The 21,014-nt window shown below is 38.2% G+C and overlaps 2 protein-coding genes across 3 annotated transcripts; both read right to left on the reverse strand.

The window, feature by feature from the left end:
- Window positions 1–1,676: 1,676 nt before the first annotated feature.
- ropn1l (rhophilin associated tail protein 1-like) lies at window positions 1,677–6,850 on the reverse strand. The gene is made up of 6 exons (XM_061713507.1): window positions 6,711–6,850; window positions 6,154–6,286; window positions 5,383–5,491; window positions 4,444–4,605; window positions 3,657–3,832; window positions 1,677–2,322 (listed from the first exon to the last, which is right to left on the reverse strand). The coding sequence occupies exons 2-6, from the start codon at window positions 6,282–6,284 to the stop codon at window positions 2,235–2,237; spliced, it is 666 nt and encodes a 221-aa protein (XP_061569491.1). The 5' UTR covers window positions 6,285–6,286; window positions 6,711–6,850; the 3' UTR covers window positions 1,677–2,234.
- A 1,557-nt stretch (window positions 6,851–8,407) lies between these two features.
- Window positions 8,408–19,955, reverse strand: nup58 (nucleoporin 58). Of its 2 annotated transcripts, none has more exons than XM_061714049.1 (13): window positions 19,600–19,955; window positions 18,379–18,551; window positions 18,232–18,264; window positions 17,853–18,131; window positions 17,476–17,641; window positions 17,265–17,330; window positions 16,893–17,067; window positions 15,857–15,936; window positions 15,597–15,715; window positions 15,243–15,325; window positions 14,864–15,065; window positions 8,933–9,001; window positions 8,408–8,772 (listed from the first exon to the last, which is right to left on the reverse strand). In XM_061714049.1, the coding sequence occupies exons 1-13, from the start codon at window positions 19,677–19,679 to the stop codon at window positions 8,603–8,605; spliced, it is 1,695 nt and encodes a 564-aa protein (XP_061570033.1). In that variant the 5' UTR covers window positions 19,680–19,955; the 3' UTR covers window positions 8,408–8,602. The 2 variants fall into 2 exon arrangements, with proteins under 2 accessions (XP_061570033.1, XP_061570032.1); XM_061714048.1 differs by having other exon boundaries at window positions 8,903–9,001.
- Window positions 19,956–21,014: the final 1,059 nt, after the last annotated feature.

Here is a 21,014-nt window from a genome sequence, read left to right on the forward strand (position 1 = left end):
TAATAATGTACTCTATAATATCCAATGTTATTATTTTCTAATGTTTTATTGTATTTCTATGCTCTTATGTTTTTATATTTTTGTCATTTTATTGGATTCTGCCTTTTAATTCTGCTTTGTAAAAGCACCTTGTAACTGTGTTTGGAAAGGTGCTATACAAATAAAGCTTATTATTATTATTATTATTATTATTAATACTGCAATAAGAATTTTTAATTTAAAACAATATTCTTAACAGTTGACAATTAAGAACTGATTACCTTCAAGAAATGTTTTAAGTAAATCTTGGAGACCTTCAGAGAGATCAATGTTTTCAGATCTGATGAAATTCAAGCTGTGCTCTGTCTCATGGAGACTAGTTATGAGGTTGTCAGGGATTCTATCTGCCCACCCGTCCCCTTTGACATGACCACAACTGCAGTCCTGCGGGAGATAAGTTTCAGTGTTATAAGTTTGTGTGTGTATCTCTATCGTCTACTGTCAACTGTGACTGCAATGTGGTTTCTCACTGACCCTGTGTCCTGTCCTGCCTGATGAAATACTCTAAAAAAAAAAAAAAAAACACTGCTGTGATATTGTGGATTTGTTGACGGGGAAAATGTGTTAACCAGAAGTCTCTATTTCAAACACAAGAAACTGTCTTCTTGATTAGTTCTTATAATATGATTCTGTGCAGAAAGTGGAAATTCATAGGTGGAGATAGAAAGGTTTTTGTGTGTGTGCCTGTGTGTGCACGCACATGTAAGAATATTTGGCCCTGAGTATTATTTTGTGTTCTCTCTGACCCGCATGATAACTCTTGTCTTGGTGCATATTTGCACTTGTCAGTTTCTGATATTGCACAGAGGATAGAACAAACTACAAGGCTCAGCTACAAGCAGAAAATCCTGCTGATGTACACTTGAATGCTTCACTTTTCCTCTTTTTGATCTTCTGGGAACAATGAATCCACCAGCAGAGAGGCCAAATGGGGCGAAGCTGCAAGCTGATGGGTTGTGTGCATGATAAATGAACTTGGACTAACCCAGACATCAAGAAAATGGAAAGAAAAGACAGACACTTCACCCAACAGCTTATATGAGGAAGCTTTGTGCTCCTCTTTTTGCTCATTAAAAGATTTCCCTTGACTCAAACTAGCAGCTTGTTTAGCTAGACAATGATGAATAATACGGCCCTGCGCCTCATGATAATAATTATCAGGACTACCTTCTTAGTAATGAAACAACACTGCTTGAAGGAGCATTGGTGGGCTGATTTATTAATTGAAAAAATGATTTTCTTTCTTTCTTCTTTCTTTCATTTCTTCTTTCTTCCATCCCACTCCTCTTGTAGAAGTTGGAAACCTTAATCATGCCGTTCTGCTTGTTGCTGTCGGGCAGAGACACCAATGCATCAGGGCAACAGTTCGACTCAGCAGAATCCAGACTGTCCAGACCCCTTGTATCGTCTCATCTAGGCAGCATATGTCCTTAGAGGCTGGAAAAGAAATGAAAAACCCCTAACAAAAATTGCTAGTTCTTTCACTCTTTTTGTTTTTTCCTCATCATTTTTGCTATTCAATGTAATTTTACAAAATCAAATTTGGAATGTGGCCAATTTATCTGCACCTCTACAACAACCTAGGTCAGAAAAGAAACAGGGACAAGCGTTTCTTTGTTTAAAAACTTTATTGTCATTTATATGCAATTCCACTTACATAAAACACAAACAAACAAGAACAGAATTGGCGGTTAATTGCTAACTGCTACTGCATTTGACAAGTTTCCAAATTTTCAATATTTCTGAGTGTGAATGAACTAGCACACGCCTCTAAAAGTAAAGTGAGGAATCACAAAAACCTGTTTGTTCCCTGAAACACCTGAAAATACATTTTGAAAGCCATATGCAAAAATAAAAAACAGAACATGCATGCAAACAGCTGTAAACAAAATATACGAATAATTAAAAAGGAAATGTTTCAGAGAGAAGAGGGAACACTGAAAACAGTCTGTCACAGCCAACCACCCAAAACGCCAGAATAAAGTTTTAAACTGATCTGGCTCATTGTGGCGTGCTGTTTTGTTGAAATGTTAAAGAAAAAAAAATATATGCTGAGATTACAAATGCACAATTTAAAATCACGACCAACTTTATAAATAACTCGAGATGGGAAATCTGTGTTTTTTGTGAAGATAGTAAAGGATCTCATAAAATAAATTCACATTTTAAATTCTTCAATAATGGGTGACATGTAGTCACTCCTGCTTTCTTTCTTTTCTTCTTTCTTCCATCCCACTCTCCGTGTAGAAGTTGGAAACCTTAATCATGCCGTTCTGGAGGTTGCTGTCGGGCAGAGACACCAATGCATCAGGGCAACAGTTCGACTCAGCAGAATCCAGACTGTCACAACAGTGAATATCACAACATCACAGCAACATCTGAGGCTAGAAAGACCTGGCTCAGCTCTTAAACTGCCTGTGCCTCTTCACCAAGTGAACCTGACTAGCAGAAATGTATGAACACACAGAACTAAAGCAGTACATCGACAGTTAACACTGAAGGAAACATAAAGTTAGCCCTCCCTCAGCTTAAAACCAATATGGATGTGTTTTTAAAGGGAAATATTGGTGAGCCAACAAACAGTGGCATTAAAAAAAAAGGATTTGGATGTACTGGAGTAAACCCAGCAGAGTGAGTATCGATCAGAAGAATGTCTTGTGAAAACAACAAAAAGGAATAATATCAATTATGGAAGAAATTGCCAAGAGAAAGGTGGCTCGTGATTGATTTTCTAGAAGACGTGCAGCTGCACTTGCTACTAATTTAACTCTAAGTAAAGACTGAATGTGCTATGTTTCAGGGACGTTTCAGGTATGTGGTATGTTTTTGTTGACAATAATTCAATAAAATACCCAACTGTCTTTGCTTTGCTTTTATATCAAAAACAAAATGTGTACTTATTCATGAGAAAAATAAATGTATTTATTTCTGTAGTAGCATAGTATAAGTATTGTATTTGGGATTGTGGTCTCACACCTCCTTGAACTTTTGAGAAGTGCTATGTTGGTAGCTACTTGCTGGGTTCTATACATCAGCAGCACAGGATAACTTCATGTTCCTCTGTCTGTTTATCTTCTTCATACTTTGTTAAATAAATCAGATACGTAATTATGGTAAGACTCTGTTCCGTGGATAAGTGTGACTTGAAAACAGGTTTTAATTACATAAAGGCATGCTTGACCCCAAATAGTTTTGTTCGTGTTACTGTGTTAGAGGAGCTTAGACATGTGACTCAAGAGATTCATAACTCGCTAACTGCTCGGCTAGATGTACTCTCATACTGCAAACAGGATAAGAAAAGACATCAGGTCTCTCAGCAGACACAGCAGGCACGATCAGCGGTTCAGGTTTTGAGATCTCATATGTATCAAAGTTGTCAACTGACAAAACTTTGGTCTTTTTAGGTAATTTTTATGGGATTTGAAAGGAGCTCAATCCTTTAGAACTGAGAAAAGTGTTTTATGCTGTTTGAAACAAAAAGAGAGCAGGGATGTATATGTGTGGGTTATGCAATTAAAACTGTGAAATTCTCCACCACTACTTTCCTTTCTGCAATACTGACAGCTATATACACCTTTGGAGATGCACATACCTCTTAAATAAAACTTTTCACTTACATTTCTGGCTGCAGATTGGTGAGGAATTCGTCAATGTTGGCCTGTGTCAAGTCATCATCTATGTGAGCCAAGTAGGTGTAGAGTCTGACAAAGGTATCAAACGGGATTCGTGCAGCACCACCCTCCTCATCATCCGTCAGGATCTCACAGGCAAACTTTAGGGAACTCAAAAGGCTCTGGGAAAGGCATTCAGAAAAATCACAGACAGTCCAATTTAATGCAGAAAATTAGAAAACAAAGTCCCACAAATACAAAAGCATGAGTTACAGTAGGTATTAAAGAAAAATGTACAACATAGGCATTACAAATACACCAAGAAAACACAATTATATGCATTTATGAAAACTGATTTGACAATAAAAGAAAAAACTACAGAATGAATGTGTAACAGCACTGCCCTCACATGGTTAAAGTGTTCAACAGCTTTAAACAAAACAGCAGCCTACCACTGCACCCATCGAGTATACTAAGACCTTAATGCATAGCTGCCTTTACTTTTGCAGGTAAGAAAACATCCTCAATGAAATTCTTCATGATTAAAGACATTCCTTTTCTTAATTCTTTGAACCCAAATCACTGGCTTAACTGTGCAGCAAAGACCGTTAAAGGATTTATGCTGTTGTTTTTCCTGGAACCAAGGGATCACAGTGAAAAAGTGTCGGGATCCAATCTACACACAGCTGAAAACCTTTGGTTTGGTTCTTCAGCTGTGCTAGGCCTCAGATACAGATGAAGTGGTATTAAGTGGTGTTAGTGTTTATTATTTCTGGTGTTTTGTAACATCTACCCTTCCTAAAGCACTGCAGCCCAGGGCGAAAAACTCCATCCAGTCGACTTCTGAGTCAAAGCCGCCCAAGAACAGAAGCTCCTGTAGCTGCTGCATGGGAAGACAGAGACTCTTCCATTTCATCTGCAGTTCTTCCTTGCTGCATGTTTTTCTGGTGGAAAGCTATGATGGGGTGAGAAAAAGAGATAGAACAGTCTTAGGTAAAACTTAAAAATAGAAGCAGGGATATTAATATTACTCTTAAATGAATATCAAAAACAGCATGACGATTTTGCATTTGCTGAAGATGTGAGGGCATGAGTACAGACCTTTCTTTTATTGTTAATATTTTCTATTCCATGCACAGTTTTGAATGTTACATTATTCAAAACTCCACAAACAGAAAGTGTTTTTGATCTCAAGGAAATATTAATTTATCAGTTATTTTAATGGATGTAATATGACAAGATGCAATTAAATACTACTACTAAATACTAAAGTAATAATTCTTTGTTAATCACTCATGCAATCATCATGTTGCATGTTAATCATGCAATTATGCACACGCAAGGCACAGCAAGTTTATCTGTAAAGCATATTTAATGCACAAAGGCCACTCAAAGTTCTTTACAAAAGCATTCAAATGAAAAAAGAATTCACTGCCTAAGTAGGAAAATGTGGAGATTAAGCAAAATGCAAGTTATAATTACACACTAAACAGTACAAAGGTTAATCAATTACAGAACGTGTCTTTTAATTAAAAATATTTTCCAATCCAAAAACCACACAAAATAACACTTGATTGATCCCCACCCCCACCACACACACACACACACACACACACACACACACACACACACACACACACACACACACACACACACACACACACACACACACACACACACACACACACACACACACACACACACACACACACACAAATTGTTGTTAAAATACCTGCTTGTGGAGGGTCTTCAGTAGTCCTGGAGTCAACCCAGGGCCAAGGCTGGACTCTGCCCTCTCCGTGACAGGTGGAACCTCTCCGTTTGCCAGGGCTGTAAAGTATCTGGGTTGGGACATTTTTACAAGTCATCATCATGCACTGGGCATAATTTTAACATGCTCGTCATTCCGTGACCTCCTTCTCAAACCTTCAAATCAAATAAAGTAGTAAAAGCAGAACATTTTAAAAGAGGCATGGGTTTCCTTTTGACTAGCAGCTGAATAAATCACTGTACTGGGGCTTTGTTTATGAGAAATTTTTCCATCTACTCTTGTTACAATGGTTTGCTTTTTAATTAATTTCTAGCCAAAATGACTTTTAACATCTCTTAGAAACCCTAAAGTCTGAAGGTACATCAGAGGCATATACATCATGTCACCCTGGATACATGCAAATTGTGTTTTTAATTAATAGTATTTTTATGGAAGCACTGCAAGGGTAAGATGGTCCAAGATGTGAAAATCAGGAGTAATAAACAGAGACCCTGAACTTTTCATTTTCATTAGATGATTTCAAACTACATTTTGTTTGGCACAAAAAGCTCCTGGGAACTCATTAGAGCAACTTGATGCAAATAATAAAACATGCAGGTGAAAAAGGCCTGCTTCTTAAATTCAGTGGTGTTGCCTGTAGACTATTTTTAGTGCCATAATTTGAGAGAATAACCCTGGAATAAGTGTGGTACATCCCTATGCCAGAGCTGAGCCAGCTCCAGACAGACTTACGCTTCCGCCCAGACCAGCACATCCTGGGGCTGGGTCCGGATGGCTGCCTTGGTAAACGCCTTGAGGATGCCTGGCAGCTCGGGGGGGATGTGGACTTGCTGGGCACAGTAGATGGTGTCTGGAAGAGGCATGGCTGTAACATATGCATCACCAAATAGTGTCCAGTTAGCAGAAGACACACAGGACAAGCAAAAATCCAAGGAAAAAAATAAAGGCCATTTCATGTAAACTAAAATCTGCCATAGACTGAGACACCCAACTTCATAGAAAAAGAAAAATCACATTTTATTCTTAAATCTAAGGCATTGAAACAAATAATTCAAACATTAAATGCTAGGAAGATGACATTTCGGACAGCTGTCCTCCACTTGAGTTAGTCCCACAGATGTTTTTCTTTTTTTAATAGCTATAATCACAGCTAAATAAATATATTTTCTACGAGAAGTAATTAATAGACATTATGTCCCGTGTCACGGTGTATAATCCCTAAGGTCCGTTGAAAAACACACCGCTAAACTGTTAACTAGTCTGCCATGACAAAAACATCATTACATTACCTGTCAGGAAGAACGAAAACTCTTATTAAATGACAAAAAATGGCTTTAAGTATAGGCTGTAGCAGATTCAATTAATACAAAAACAGAAAAAACATTCACTTCGAGTTGAGTTTTTTTCTATATCGCATCTTTGTTGCCTAGCAACAGTTCTTCTTTGCCGCTCCAAAGCCCTAAGTGCACAGCGCCCCCTTGTGCAACGGAGAAGTAGCTCCAATTTCTTTCTTTTTTTTTTTTTTTTTGCATGAATTTGTACAGCAAGCTTTTATTTTTATCTTTACTGTCAACCACATGAGAGAAAACAGCACTTACTTGTACATACTAAGTGTAGTGGTCAAGTCTTTCTTCCATAAGCGTCCATAAACTGGACTGATCCCCCACCAAACTTTTAGTGCATTTGAAAACATAACGGATACAGACTACTGCAAAATGTGTCTGTTACACTGTCATAAAAGTATTACAATGAGAGTAACCATGAATGCATCTTCATTGTCATGAGGGAGAACAACTGAAATATGTGTTGACACACATTTATTGAAACGATGCCATAACAGGCAGAAGATTTTATTACTAAACAGCATCTTGAAAATACAGATTTACACATACTGTGATAAAAAAAAAAGAAAAAAACAGCAAACAAAACAAAACAGTACAACTACTAGTATTTGGTAACAAAGATGACATGGATAATAATTCAAAAAAGATCCTTGAGCCACTCCCAACACTCAAAAGAAGCACGAGAGACGAGAGACAAATTCATACTTGTGCGACAGGCACGTATGTTCATTCACACAATCAATGTCAGGTCAACGTACACTGGATAGTGCAAATTTGTTCTAGCACATGTACAAATTGAGTAAGCAGAATACGCTTGTTAAATTCTGTCCATTTCAACTAAATTAACATCTAATGAAGTCACGGAATACAAAAAGCACAGTGTTTCCAATCCCACATTCTCAATACAGTTGTGCACAAGGCCAAAGAAACTGTGGCTACAAGATTAAACAATAAGGATGGACTTCAGCAAAAACATTAGAGGGTATGTTAAGATTATGGCGCTCTGCTACCTTTTTGTATACCCAAATGTCTTATCTTTCTCTGCCTGGTACAAAAATAAGACTGCGTCTCCCTAAAAACTCACCTTGGACAGTCCTCCATCAATATAACTATCTAGAATACTCCTCCACAACGACGCCTTCTTAAAAACTATGCTGTTCCCGATGAACCGTCACAGAATAAGCTCCGTCCCTATACCTGATGTGATCAGGTCATCATTTGAGAAAACATTCGAGTGCTGCTTGTAACACAATGTTAAACACAGTGGTACCAACTAAACAGTCCATCTCAATGCACAAAAAGTCAACCTTTCATAACATTCAGACCAAAGCAATTTCTCAAATATGATTGAACAATTTGAAATTGAACTAACTCTATCCTGGCATTCCCAAAAGCACTTTTACTCTACAGACAAAACATAACAACAAAGACTAATCTTAAAAAAAAAAAACACATCCCACAAACACTGATATACTCCTTCTTCATATGAAAATAAAATTGATGTTAATAAGGGAAACTAAAACAGAATCAGATCAATATAAACCAGAACAATATAGACCAGAATTTTTTTTATTTTTTTTTTAAAAGACCAGATGCACCAGAGGATTTATATATATATATATATATATATATATATATATATACACGTTGATGTTGACTGAGAATAGGGTAAACTTAAAATAATTATTGGGAATCCTGATTGATGATAGATCCAATTAGATCTCTGACATTTTCCTCAAAGTGGCATGATCCTTGAAACACTACTTGTATGCTTTTGGGAGGCCACGGCTGACTTGCTAGTCCGGTACTCAGTCAAAGGTTCCTGTGTTTTCCTGTTTCTATCTCTTGCCTCTCTTGTTACCAGCAGGGGGTTTCTTCAGTTGCAGAAGTGGGGTTCCTGTGGCAAAGGCTGCCCCAGGTTGGTTAGACACGCCAAAGGTCAGGCCAGCAGACGGGTTGATGCCAGGATTGCTGAAGTTGAAGCCTGAACTACTGCTACCACCAAAACCTGGAAATGCGAAAAAGGTACACAGAAAAGTTAGATAAAGAGAGAACTGAAGAAGCTGGCAGAATGAATGGAAGAGGCCATTAGCCTAAAAAGGTAAGTGTGAAAAGTGGGATACATAGTTTGTATGTACCTGCACTCAGACTGCCTCCCGTGGGCTTACCGGTGGTGGAGAAGCCAAACGTAGACCCCCCAGTCCCCATCCCACCAAACCCTGGCCCAGCACCGAAACCTGTGGGAGAGAACGACATGGGAGTCAGACTGGGTTAAGTGTACAGTGTAAACTATTACCTAAATAAAGAGCAGTGCTTCAGTAAAGCACAGGGAGAAGTAAAGGCAAACGAGTTAAACAAACACTGCAGCCTAGTTTACACAGATGTACGCAAAGCTCAGCATCTGAATGAAAACTGCAAAGCTGGAATTCACTATGTATCAAAGCAATGGTCAAAGAGGAAAAATATATGGCAAAGCTGCTACTAAACACACTAGCATTGTGCGTTCAGACCACCTTCTCCCACGACGCCAAGTGGATGGGTTTTAGCAACATATTATTTGAGTAAATGAGTAAAACCGGTTGGCCAAATGAATCCTCTCCAAGTAAGAAAACATTATTCAACTTGCAATACCTTGAGGGGTTAAAAAAAAAAAACAGTTGCCCTTATCAGCAGTTTACCTACAGTAGTTTTCTCGTGGTGTGAACGCACTTGACTGCTTGGATAAGAAAGAACAGGAAGGAAAGTGACTATACCACTCTTTTTAACATACAGCAGCAACCTCTACTTTGATTCAAGAAGTCAGAAACCTCTCGCTACTAGCCTGTTCAGCGTTGAGGAAATAGTTACCCCTGCAAGGGCCAGTCAAAATGAAAGAGGATAACTATTTACAAAAACGCAGAGGTACTACCTCCAAGTGTAGAAGAGGCCAAGCTAGTGCCCACTGCTGAGGCAAAGGGGTTTCCAAACCCTGCCCCCATGGGTGCCTGGGTGCCTGAAGCACAGAGAGAGATGTGCTTTACCATTCTGGATGCTTTTCTTTGTTTGGTGTGAGAGCTTTTTAAAAGAATGAATAAAAATTTGGAGATTACAAATAGTGCCGTCATTGATAAAACACTTCCAAATAATAAAAAAATGCATAAATAAAAGGCTAATCATTTCCTTTTAAAAAGAAAAGAAACACTTCTTTTTAGACTTTGTTTCTGCAAACAGCTAAATAACATATTTTGACCCAGCGGCTGTGCTTTGAACAGACAGCGACAGCTGCAACAATCCAACATTGCGCTTTTAAGTTACAAATGCACCATGGTTTTTACCCTGATGAGAATAGAAATTCAATAAACACTATTGTCAATTGGTTCAAAATGATATTTCATCTCATCAATCGGATGGTTATGGATGCTTAGAGGCTGAAAAAGAAATTAAAACCCCCTAACAAAAATTGCTAGTTCTTTCACTCAGAAACTTGTCTTTTTGTTTTTTCCTCCTCATTTTTGCTATTCAATGTAATTTTACAAAATCAAATTTGTAATGTGGCCAATTTTTCTGCACCTCTACAACAACTTTGGTCAGAAAAGAAACAGGGACAAGCGTTTCTTTGTTTAAAAACTGATTTATTGTCAATTTATATGCAATTCCACTTACATAAAACACAAACAAACAAGAACAGAATTGGCGGTTAATTGCTAACTGCTACTGCATTTGACAAGTTTCCAAATTTTCAAGATTTCTGAGTGTGAATGAACTAGCACACGCCTCTAAAAATGCACCACACAATTATTGTATATAGCTTAAAAAGGCACACCATATTATGTTAAATAGAACGTATCAACAGGCATTTGATATATGTTTAAAACCACACAGATACTAGTAAAAGCACTCAAGATTTAGATAAGAAATGTGAAAATGGCGAGTAAAAGTGGCCTGTAATTTGTGGTTAAGTTTTGGACCTTCAAACAATGACTGAATTACCCCTGTGGTTAATGATCGAGCAATTTCCAGCAGTGCATTTATGTCAACTGTAATTTTGTTGGTCAAGGCTATCTTTTCAGCAAAAACAAAAAGATTCCTTATGTCTAAACCTAGACTTGATTAGGGACTATAATTGAATCGAGCCTCGCGTGACTAATCTGCTTGTGAGGCCTACAGTAAAGTGAGGAATCACAAAAACCTGTTTGTGCCCTGAAACACCTGAAAATACATTTTGAAAGCCATATATGCAAAAATAAAAAACAGAACATGCATGCAAACAGCTGTAAACAAAATATACAAATAATTAAAAAGGAAATGTTTCAGAGAGAAGAGGGAACACTGAAAACAGTCTGTCACAGCCAACCACCCAAAACACCAGAATAAAGTTTTAAACTGATCTGGCTCATTGTGGCGTGCTGTTATGTTGAAATGTTAAAGAAAAAAAATATATGTTGAGATTACAAATGTACAATTTAAAAATCACGACTAACTTTATAAATAACTTGAGTTGGGAAATCTGTGTTTTTTGTGAAGATAGTAAAGGATCTCATAACATAAATTCACATTTTAAATCCTTCAATAATGGGTAACATGTAGTCACTCCTGCTGTTGTAAGAGCATTCCAGAAAATACAGCATTTGTATACATATTACTGACAAATGGAAGACAGCTAACATAAGTAATAAGGTGGCTAAATATTCACTATCCCCTTCAAAGTCCCAAGAACTTTGGCAGACTATAAACTTTACATACTTTCAGTGTCATGATTGTGCCCAGTAGGACAGTAAAACACATATATATGGAGCTATATGGAGGAAGCATAAACAAAACTGCATAAGTCAAAAATCTTGGACTATTTTGAAATAAATTTAAATTTCTGGCTAAATTCAAAACTGTGTCTAAATCAAGACGAATGTTAAGTGTGTTTAAACAGAGGAATGAGCCCTCCAAAACAGCAGGCTCTCTTCACACAAAGTGCCTTCATCAAGAAAGAATGAACTACGTCGGCTTCACCAACCGGCACTGTAACCAGCAGCAGAACTTAACATGGTGGGTTAAGTCGGTTTAGTGAGTTAACTCAATGCCACTTTGTATTGCAACTACATTTTCTAGTGTTGAGTGTTGTTGAAAGCACCAACAAGCAACACTGTACCCTAAAATCAAAATGTCAGGGAAGAAGCTGCCTGTTTAATTTGGCACAAAACACATCTTACTGGTTTCCACTGGCCAGTATGAGCAGCAAAAACCTTTTTCTTCTCTTCTGAACTAGCTGACAAATAGATCTCAAGTCAGTCTCAGTCAGGTAAGAGAAAGATTGTCTTGAAAAGTTACAGGTATTTTCTTGGCAACAGTCCACATTAAGCATCACCTTGAAGGGAGAAAAACAAACAAAAACAAAACAGAATGTGCAACTTATGAAAAGCACTTTTGTTCTTTATTTTCACTGACATGGACTAAATATGAAAGGAACCAGCCCTGTTATGCCAACAGTAGCCCTTAGGTGAATTAGCTTTCTTCAGCTAACAGTGCTATGGCCTCAATGCAACCGACCTACCTATATGCATTCATGCTTCAACAGTGAGATCAAACTTAATTGTTCCCACTGCCGACAATCAATGTAAATAAACCTTGCAAAGAAATGATCAACATTAGGCTCTTTGTTCATAAGATCACACAAACACTAGGCACACCAATTCATTTAGGTCAGAAATATGCGACCAAGATTTAACGAGGTAAGATTCAAGTAATCACCGAAGACAAATTCTTACATTAAATTTACATTTCAGGCATTTAAATAGCTGACATTTTCAGTCCTGAGTCTTTTGGCACCTTTCCCAACATGTCCATAGAAGAACAAATTCAACCAGTGCCGGGCCAACACAACCAGGCAGCATGCTGACGAGGGAGTGGGTGAAAATGACACGATACTAGAGCTTAGTGCCAGCCAGCTGCACTTTTAGTGTTCAATACGCTGATATACTGGACATCAACTTAATGTGTGTGTACTGAAGCACATAAGAAATGCAACTGAAATAAATAGGCAAATAAATAAACCTTTTGATTTGGATTAGTGAATCAAACAACTGAGTTTCTAATTAAAATTAGCCAATATTTGGCTATACATCTGTACCCATTCATAGAGTTAATCGACGTGCAGGAGCTTTGAGTCAGAAATCATTTGGAGCGTGTTAAAACTGAAAAATACATCCTTACTGGACAGCGAGGACAGCCAGGGGACGACTAGCGTTCAACTTCTCTATAAGTAAAAGAAAACACGAAAAGCAACACAAAACTACCATAGTAGGCACCAAGTTGATTTGCACTTTTACCACACGTGTGGATCACATCTGCTTGTGGTAGCAGGGCTCAGAGGCAATAGATTGGTTAAAAACTCCCATTCTTCCTTGGCACAGATTTTCATAGGCTAAACAATTACTGAAGATACTTTCTGGATGTCCTGATATGTAAACAAAGGTTTACACTAAAAGCTAAGCAGCATCATTCATTGTTACAAATGGGGGGGATACATTAACAGTCGAAGCACGGCTTTATGAAAAAGCAGGACAAATTTGAAAATAAAACAAGCTTATGTTTGTATAATTCGTTAGTTGAGATTTTAAAACTTTGCCACCTGTGCAATACAATCCAATTAATATATAGCTTTTAAAACCTTTATAATCAAGTTGCTACTACACTTTGAGGGGGGAACAAAAGATAGCAAGAAACATGCAACTATACAAAGTAGATTAGTTTGCACATCATGTGTTACTGCCCTGATATGCCAATCAAATGGCCTACATACCAAAGCCTACAAAAATGGCTGAAACTTTATCAAACACCACAGAGATGTGATAAACATATAGACACCTTTTTCTACAAGATATTCAGTTGTAAACTCCTGAATGAAACTGAACTTACGAGCCCAAAAGTGTTCAAATACACAGACTTTTAACATATGAAGCTAATTTATTTATTTGGGAACGAGTCCAAAAACTTGTAAAAAGCTGAATTCACGCATCATATTTTGAGTAAACAGTACGTGTAATATCAGTCGTCGCCCACATGCCACTACTATGGATAGCAATACTCGGTGGGCTAATGTTTAATGTGAACCTGGACTACCACAATTAAATGGAAAAAAAAAAAAACATGTTTAAATCAAAAGGTAGTATGATAGTGATAACCTGCCCTATTCTCCCCTTGAACAAGCTGTGTGCTTAAGACAATAATGGTGATGCTATCTTAAGTGAAATCTGTGGTTTAAAAAAAAAATGTATATAATAATGTTTTTCAGAATTTGATGTAAGCTGACGGCATTTGGCACCTGATCAACCAGAACTTTCCTACGTCAAAGATCGGCTGACATTTGGATTTAAGAAAGAAGAAGCAACATTCAAATAAATCTATGCCTTAAAACCCATCTGCTCTGGCAGACCCAACCACACGCAAAGACCTACAGACACACCACCTCTGCACTTATCAGAGAATATGTTTTCTAATTTCATCTAAACCACAACAAATATCTAATGATTCTAACATTCAAAGAGAATAATCAATATTCATCAGAGGGGGGAAAATAGATTAGAATGTAACTGCTAGACTTATCGCCAAGTGTTTAATTTCTTTCCAGTGATGCCAGCTCCACACCCACTCTCAAAGGAAGAGAGAAAGCAAGTGAAATACTTTGTTATTGGTAAAGGCCTAATACCAATACTGTCTGGTGTTCACTGGAGCCATGTATTAAATGTCCTCACTCTAGCACTGCAAGAAGCAGAAGATAAATGATTCTAACCCTGTAAAACTTAGTGACAAAATTGGAAAGAACCTTTGCAATCAGGGTTCGACAGAACATTTCTCTTATTCCTCCCTTTTTCCCACTTTTCTTTCAAAAACAAAGCAGAATTTTTAGCCCCAGCTAAAGGTTTTTTTTTTTTTTTTTTTAATCCAACTATTTGGAATAATTCTGCCACATTTCAACTTTTTACTACTAAAATATAATCATTTTTAAAAGCGCACTCATCTTGTTCTTTTCTCAACTTTATTTTAACTTTTTTTCTCGCCTCCCTCATTTATGAACTTAAATAAGGTGAAGAGGAGGAGAACTTTCTAGAACTTGTAGGCAGTCAGACCTGGAGTTGGCTGCTGTTGCTGGGTCAGTGTGGCTGCCATGGCAACAGCTGCAGCATTGGGAACACTGGAGAATGGGGCAGGCCCAGTTGTGACTCGTGGCGCACTCTGCCATTTCCTGTTAGATGCCCGTTTGGACTCGAAGACATCTGTAGAGTCTTCCAGGAAGGCTCTGCGGTAGGAGAGGTACTGGTGCTTCAAAATCTTTTACAAGATATCAAAAGAGAGAGAGAGAGAACAGCAAATTGACACCATGAAAACAATTTATTTTGTGCTTCAGATATATTTTTCTGAATAGGAAAAAAAAATTCCAAATTTAAACAGATACTCTGAAATATGTGCAAAGTTGGAAAAAAAATTAAATTAAATTAAATTAATTACCTTAACATTCTCATGGATAGACTGAAGCTGGGCAGCCTGTGCAACAAACGTGTGGTACAATTTCTGCATGGCCAAAGTCAGATCTAGGAATAAAATAAAAATATCTTAAGCTGTGTGCATATTCGGAGTACAGCAGTTAAAAGTAAAAACACTGTGGGGATTGAAAATAAATAAGAGTAAATGACAAGTCTGTTAAAGTGCCACACCATTTTTCAAATAGATTTCTTTTATTGCTAATTTTAGTTCATGGACTTGTATTTTCCCATTTGTGGAGACTTGCATTAGAAAAAGCTTTTATGTTTATATAAAAACATACAAATGAATGTGAATTACATTAAAAGTCAAACATCTTACCCTGAGGGGTGATGTGAGAGCCACTGCTCTGCGTTGTCAGATGGTTCTCTAGCTCTTCTATCTGCTGCCGGTACTGTTGCAACTGTACTTCAAACTGTTCCACCAGGCCATGGAAATAACTGAACAGAGGAAAAATATACACATTTTAATACCAGTTCGATCCATGTAGCACATACCTGGATAACAACAAACACAAGTTAAAATGCTCTTAATATAATTGTCTGTGATCTGCTTGGAGGCCGAGTCAACAGCTCTCTTACTCTGATGGAGCAGTGTTTTCGTGCTGAAGTCCAGGTGGTGTCTTTTGGGTACGCAGCGCTATGTCAGAATTTTTCAGCTCCTTAGAAACAGAATAAAAGGAAAAGTCAACTGTTTGTAGACAGTTTTTTTTCACGCCCTACCAAATTACAGTACACGCCACACACTTTTAATTGTCCCCAAAGCCAGCCATCCACATTCCAGTTTCTAACTCATCTTCCGGAAAAATAGGATGAACAAAGAGGGTGTGGCAAATTTGTCTCTACAGAAATCTGTGACTCATCAAAACCATAGAAAGTGCAATTACTACAAATGTTACAAAAACACAAAAAGCTGTGTAAATTTAAATCAGTGTTTGAAACCGTGTTATTTCTGGGGTGGCCGCTCAGCAGATATAAGAAACAACCAATCAATGAACCCTCACTTACTGTGAAAAAGAACTGCATATATTCAGTCCATAGTATATACACAATATATCATAATAAGCACTGTACGAGTATTCCTATTGATCAGAGAATATAAAGTCCTTTGTAGAATATATGTGAGGTTAAAAAGGAGTAATATCAGTACAGCGTTCACCAATTTAAATATACAATGCTATTTTCTGTAAAACACCCATAGCTATTTCAACAATGTCATGTTCTCAGTAGCAATCTTATGTTTACATTAACACAACAAAAATACCAATAGATATGGAGATGGTGCTGGGTTAAATCTTAGTTTGCTTGTGTAATGACCAATGTGTCAGGCACAAAGCCGCCTCAGCATGTCGAGGCCCAGGGATCAAGACGCAAACTTGATTCTCTCTGCATTCCCTTTCCACGTTGATTTGAGTCGAATAGCCAGCTACAAGAAACCATGCTTTTGTTCATGTGGAGTAGGTGAGTGTCAACAGCGTAATCACGTAAAAAAAAACCAACAGAATTACTGGTAAGCACATCAAAAGGTCACCCACTACTTTAATTTAGCTCCTCTCATCGGAAGAGTAATCAAAATAATCCCTTTCTAATTTAACTGTCTATTAAAAAATGTTTTTACCTGTGCTGTTTCCAACTTTAGTTTGTCAATGGCAAGAGCTTGGCGCTGCAGACCACTGGCACTGACAGAAAGAAGTTGTTTGAGGCTTTTGATGTCATCTTGGACTTTAGAAATGGCCTTTGATGACATCCTGCTGATGTCCTCCTGAACCTGCTTCTGCTCCTTCACAAATTTTCTGCAAGAAAGTAATAATGACAAAGGATGTGAAAATCACTTACTGATGACACAAAGGCTCCACATAGGACTGTCAAAGTTAACGCAAATTCTATTTAACGCCACTTTTTTTTTTAACACGAGATTAATGCACGCATGTTCCAGGAAATATGACCCTCAGCCTAACCTGTAGTCTGGAGAAACAACAATTATACTTACTGAAAGTTTTCAACATCTTGACAGATAACTGGGGGAAGATTCTCATCTTTCAAAGCTTTACTGTCCCTGAGAGAGAAAAAAAAAAAACATCATCCTTTAAGCAAAACACTGGTAATGCATTTTCATTCTTACAGTACGGTAAGCATTCGTACTTGCATTCAACCAATTTCATTTAATAAATAATCATGCATAACTGGTCAGCAGGACATACTGTGCATTGGCGCCAGATGCGTCACTCTTATTCTCAGAGGATGTGCTAAAGTCGACTCCACCCAGGCCAACACTTGGGGCAGGAGCAGCTGATACAGCTGTGGAGCTAGACAGCAAAGACCCCAATGTTAACGCACTTCCTCCTCCAAGAGTAGTTTGACCCAAACCTGCAGAAACAAATGAAGATACAGGTTAGAACTTGAAACTGAGAACTTGACTACACTTAAAATGGTCCCCAATCATAATGAGGCTGTAGTGGTATTAACCATCTCAGCGTTGCTCATCTACTCCATCCTTTTCTTTTTATTTTACTCATTACATTCAGTCTGTTCACCTCTTAATCCCTATGTCTAGACAATCAATACTGGTTTATCTCACCTGTGGCCCCAGAGCTGGAGAACAGACCTGCACCCAGCGATGGCACTGACGCGACTGATGCAGTAGTTGTCGTGCCACCAAGGCCAAGAGCAAAGCCTGTGGCGGCAGGTTGCTGTGGGGCTGTGGATGTCAGGACAGAGCCAAAACTTAAACCAGCCGCAGGTGTTAAGGACGCAGTAGTTGTGGTGAGGGAGAAAGGTGTGGCAGAGGCGATGGGCTTGTTGAAAGCCAAACTAAAGCCAGTGGTAGCAGTGGACGCAGCTGGGGCAGCTGGGGCACCTGGAGGAAAGCAAGAATTGGGAAGAAAACAAAAATAATCCCAGTTAATACCAAAGTATTAATACACATCATTCAAAATATGCCATAAATACAAACATACCCAGTGTAAGACCTGTAGTGGGTGCTACAGCACCTGAAAAATAATAACATCCCAAGATAATGCTTAACAACTGCAGCTGTCAGAAAAATGTAAGACATTCATTTCAATGCTTGCTTGGGATTTTGTTGAATAAACATGTAACATTACCACTTGAGGCAGGCGTGTTGAAAGAGAATCCTCCAGTGGGTTTCTGACTAAAGAGGCTGCCTCCAAGACCAAGAGATGGGGCGGCGGTGCCAGTGGCGGCGGCGGCAGGCGTCGCAGCTGCTGCTGCCAGAGCAGTCCCAAAAGAAATGCCACCAGTACTGGCCGCAGGAGCACTGAGGAAATAAAATGCTGAAACTTCAGAGGTTTTCCAATCATACTTATTACATTACCATAATTGCATTACTAACAAAGCCTGTCATTGACACAGATATGGATTGATTTCAGCCACTTTAAATGATCTATTATGCATACTCACATAGGGGTGGGCAAAAATATTGATACGGCAATATATCGCGATACATAGTCTCCCGATACGATAGATATTCAATGTATGTATCGCGATATATTGCCGTATCAATATTTTTGCCCACCCCTAGCTGCACTTTATTTTGTGATTTCAGTGTGGGTGAGACACTGCATTTTATTTTTGTCATTTTAAGTCAGGGGCAAGTAGCTGTACTGTATTTTTGTGATTTCAATTTCAGTGTGGGTGAGACACTGCATTTTATTTTGAGTATTTTGTATCTAAGAATAATGCACACACTGCACTTTTCATTGTGTTTCAGTGTGTTTTTTCATGCAAATATGTTGCATAATTAAAATGGAAAGTTTGAATGACATGGTTTTGACTCAGTCTGTCCAATGCATTATCACTATCATCTGATGTACATACAACTTTGATTTTAAGATGTGTAATGCATTTTTAAATTTTTCGGTGAACTATGTAGAATATCGCGATATATCGCATAATCGGGATATCGCAATTTGTATCGTATCGTGGCTCAAGTATCGTGATGTGTACCGTATCGTGAGGTCCTTCCCAATACCCACCCCTATACTCACAATCAAGAAATGCTGCTAAAAATGACTCAGATAGGCATTACACCTATTAATACAAACGGTCAAACAGGTACAGGTTGTTGATTTGACGTGGTTATTTTTCAAATTAGGGAAATGCTACATATCCTCTCACGTGTCTGGAAGAGACCATCTCTCAAGTGCTCTGTATTGATCATGACGGTCCTTTCAGGACTTTTAAACCATGCATTTGCCCGCAGCGTCATGATGCACTATTGCTGCCCCAGCGCGCACGTTTTCCTCCTCAGTAACGTGAAGCTATGCTAAGGTTAGCCTGCTCCGCTGTGTCAATTGTATCATTACCTGGCTGCCGCCCCAAACGGGAATCCTCCACCCGCATTGGTGGCGCCAAGAGTCCCCGATACGAAGTTGAAGCCAGACATTTTGTCCAAAGAGATTCAAATTCAACACCCAAACATGTTGACCTAATGAAGGAGCTCGGAGAGGATCACGTTAGCCTTCATGGGCCAAACCCGCTGCCCTGTCTTTACTCAATACATGCTAGAACACACATTTAACGTTTTTCATAGAGATAAGACACCTTTACTCTACTGTTCGCAGCCTACTTTCGTGTTTTTAGATTCTGTAAAATGGTATTTATCGCAACTTCACTTCAGCCATGATACAACTTTTTCTATATCCCGCCTGCTATTTCCCTGTCGCTAGTGCATTCTGGGTAATGTCTTACTGAACTACATTTCCCGTCCATTTCTGACTCACATGACATTTTACGCATGCGCAGAGTGTGGTTTTGTGCCGGTGGGTTGTTGTGAAGTAGTACATGAAAAAAGGTTACATATTCCGGATTTTCTTTCAAAATAAAGGGGAAATGGATTATACATTGTGGTGCTTACGCGTTGGACACAGAACATTTAAAACACACAATAGCACATACATCCTACGGAACAGGGCCAGGCAGGAGAAATATAAAAATAATATTTTAGAAGAGGAACATTTTTTTTTCATTATGCATTTCGAGAAAAAAGTCGAAATGTCGAGAGAAAAAAGTCAAAATGTCGAGATTAATGTTGAAGTACAATTTCGAGAAAAAAGTCGAAATGTCGAGAATAATGTTGAAGTACAATTTCGAGAAAAAAGTCGAAATGTTGAGAAAAAAGTCAAAATTTCGTGAATTAAGTTGAAATGCTGAGAAGAAAGGCGAAATTTCGACTTTATTCTTGAAATTGTATTTCAACATTAATCTCGACATTTCGACTTTTTTTTCTCGAAAAAAGTGCAGTCTCGAAGTGCACAATAAAAAAAAATCTTCCCCTCTCAAATATTTTTTCTCCTGCCTGGCCCTAATATTCTTCTGTAAAATCCCCATGTAGTTTAATACATTATTTAAAAAACAAATTTAAAGCTAAATAACGTTTTTATTTAATACATTTAGGGCCTGATTTACTAAAGGTTTGCGTGCGTAAAAACGTGTGCAAACTTGACAGCACCCGCAAACCAAAGTGCGAGCTGATCTACTAACAGTGTGCAAAGAGGACTGCGCCTCTCAAATGAGCAAAATAGCACACGCTATTCATTTAGTACTTTTGCCCTGATGAATAATCAATATGGGGCGTACCCGCCAGAAAGCGCTAAATACTGGGAGGGGAAAATGCAAATAGGTCCATTTACCACACGCAATGAGATTTACAAAGCCTGAAAGTTATTGCGGGGATTGTGATTGCGTCTGTATTTAATACGTTCGAAAGGAAGGTGCTAAT

The sequence above is a fragment of the Cololabis saira genome, chromosome 22 (genome assembly GCF_033807715.1).
Source record: "Cololabis saira isolate AMF1-May2022 chromosome 22, fColSai1.1, whole genome shotgun sequence".
Taxonomy (NCBI): Eukaryota; Metazoa; Chordata; class Actinopteri; order Beloniformes; family Belonidae; genus Cololabis; species Cololabis saira.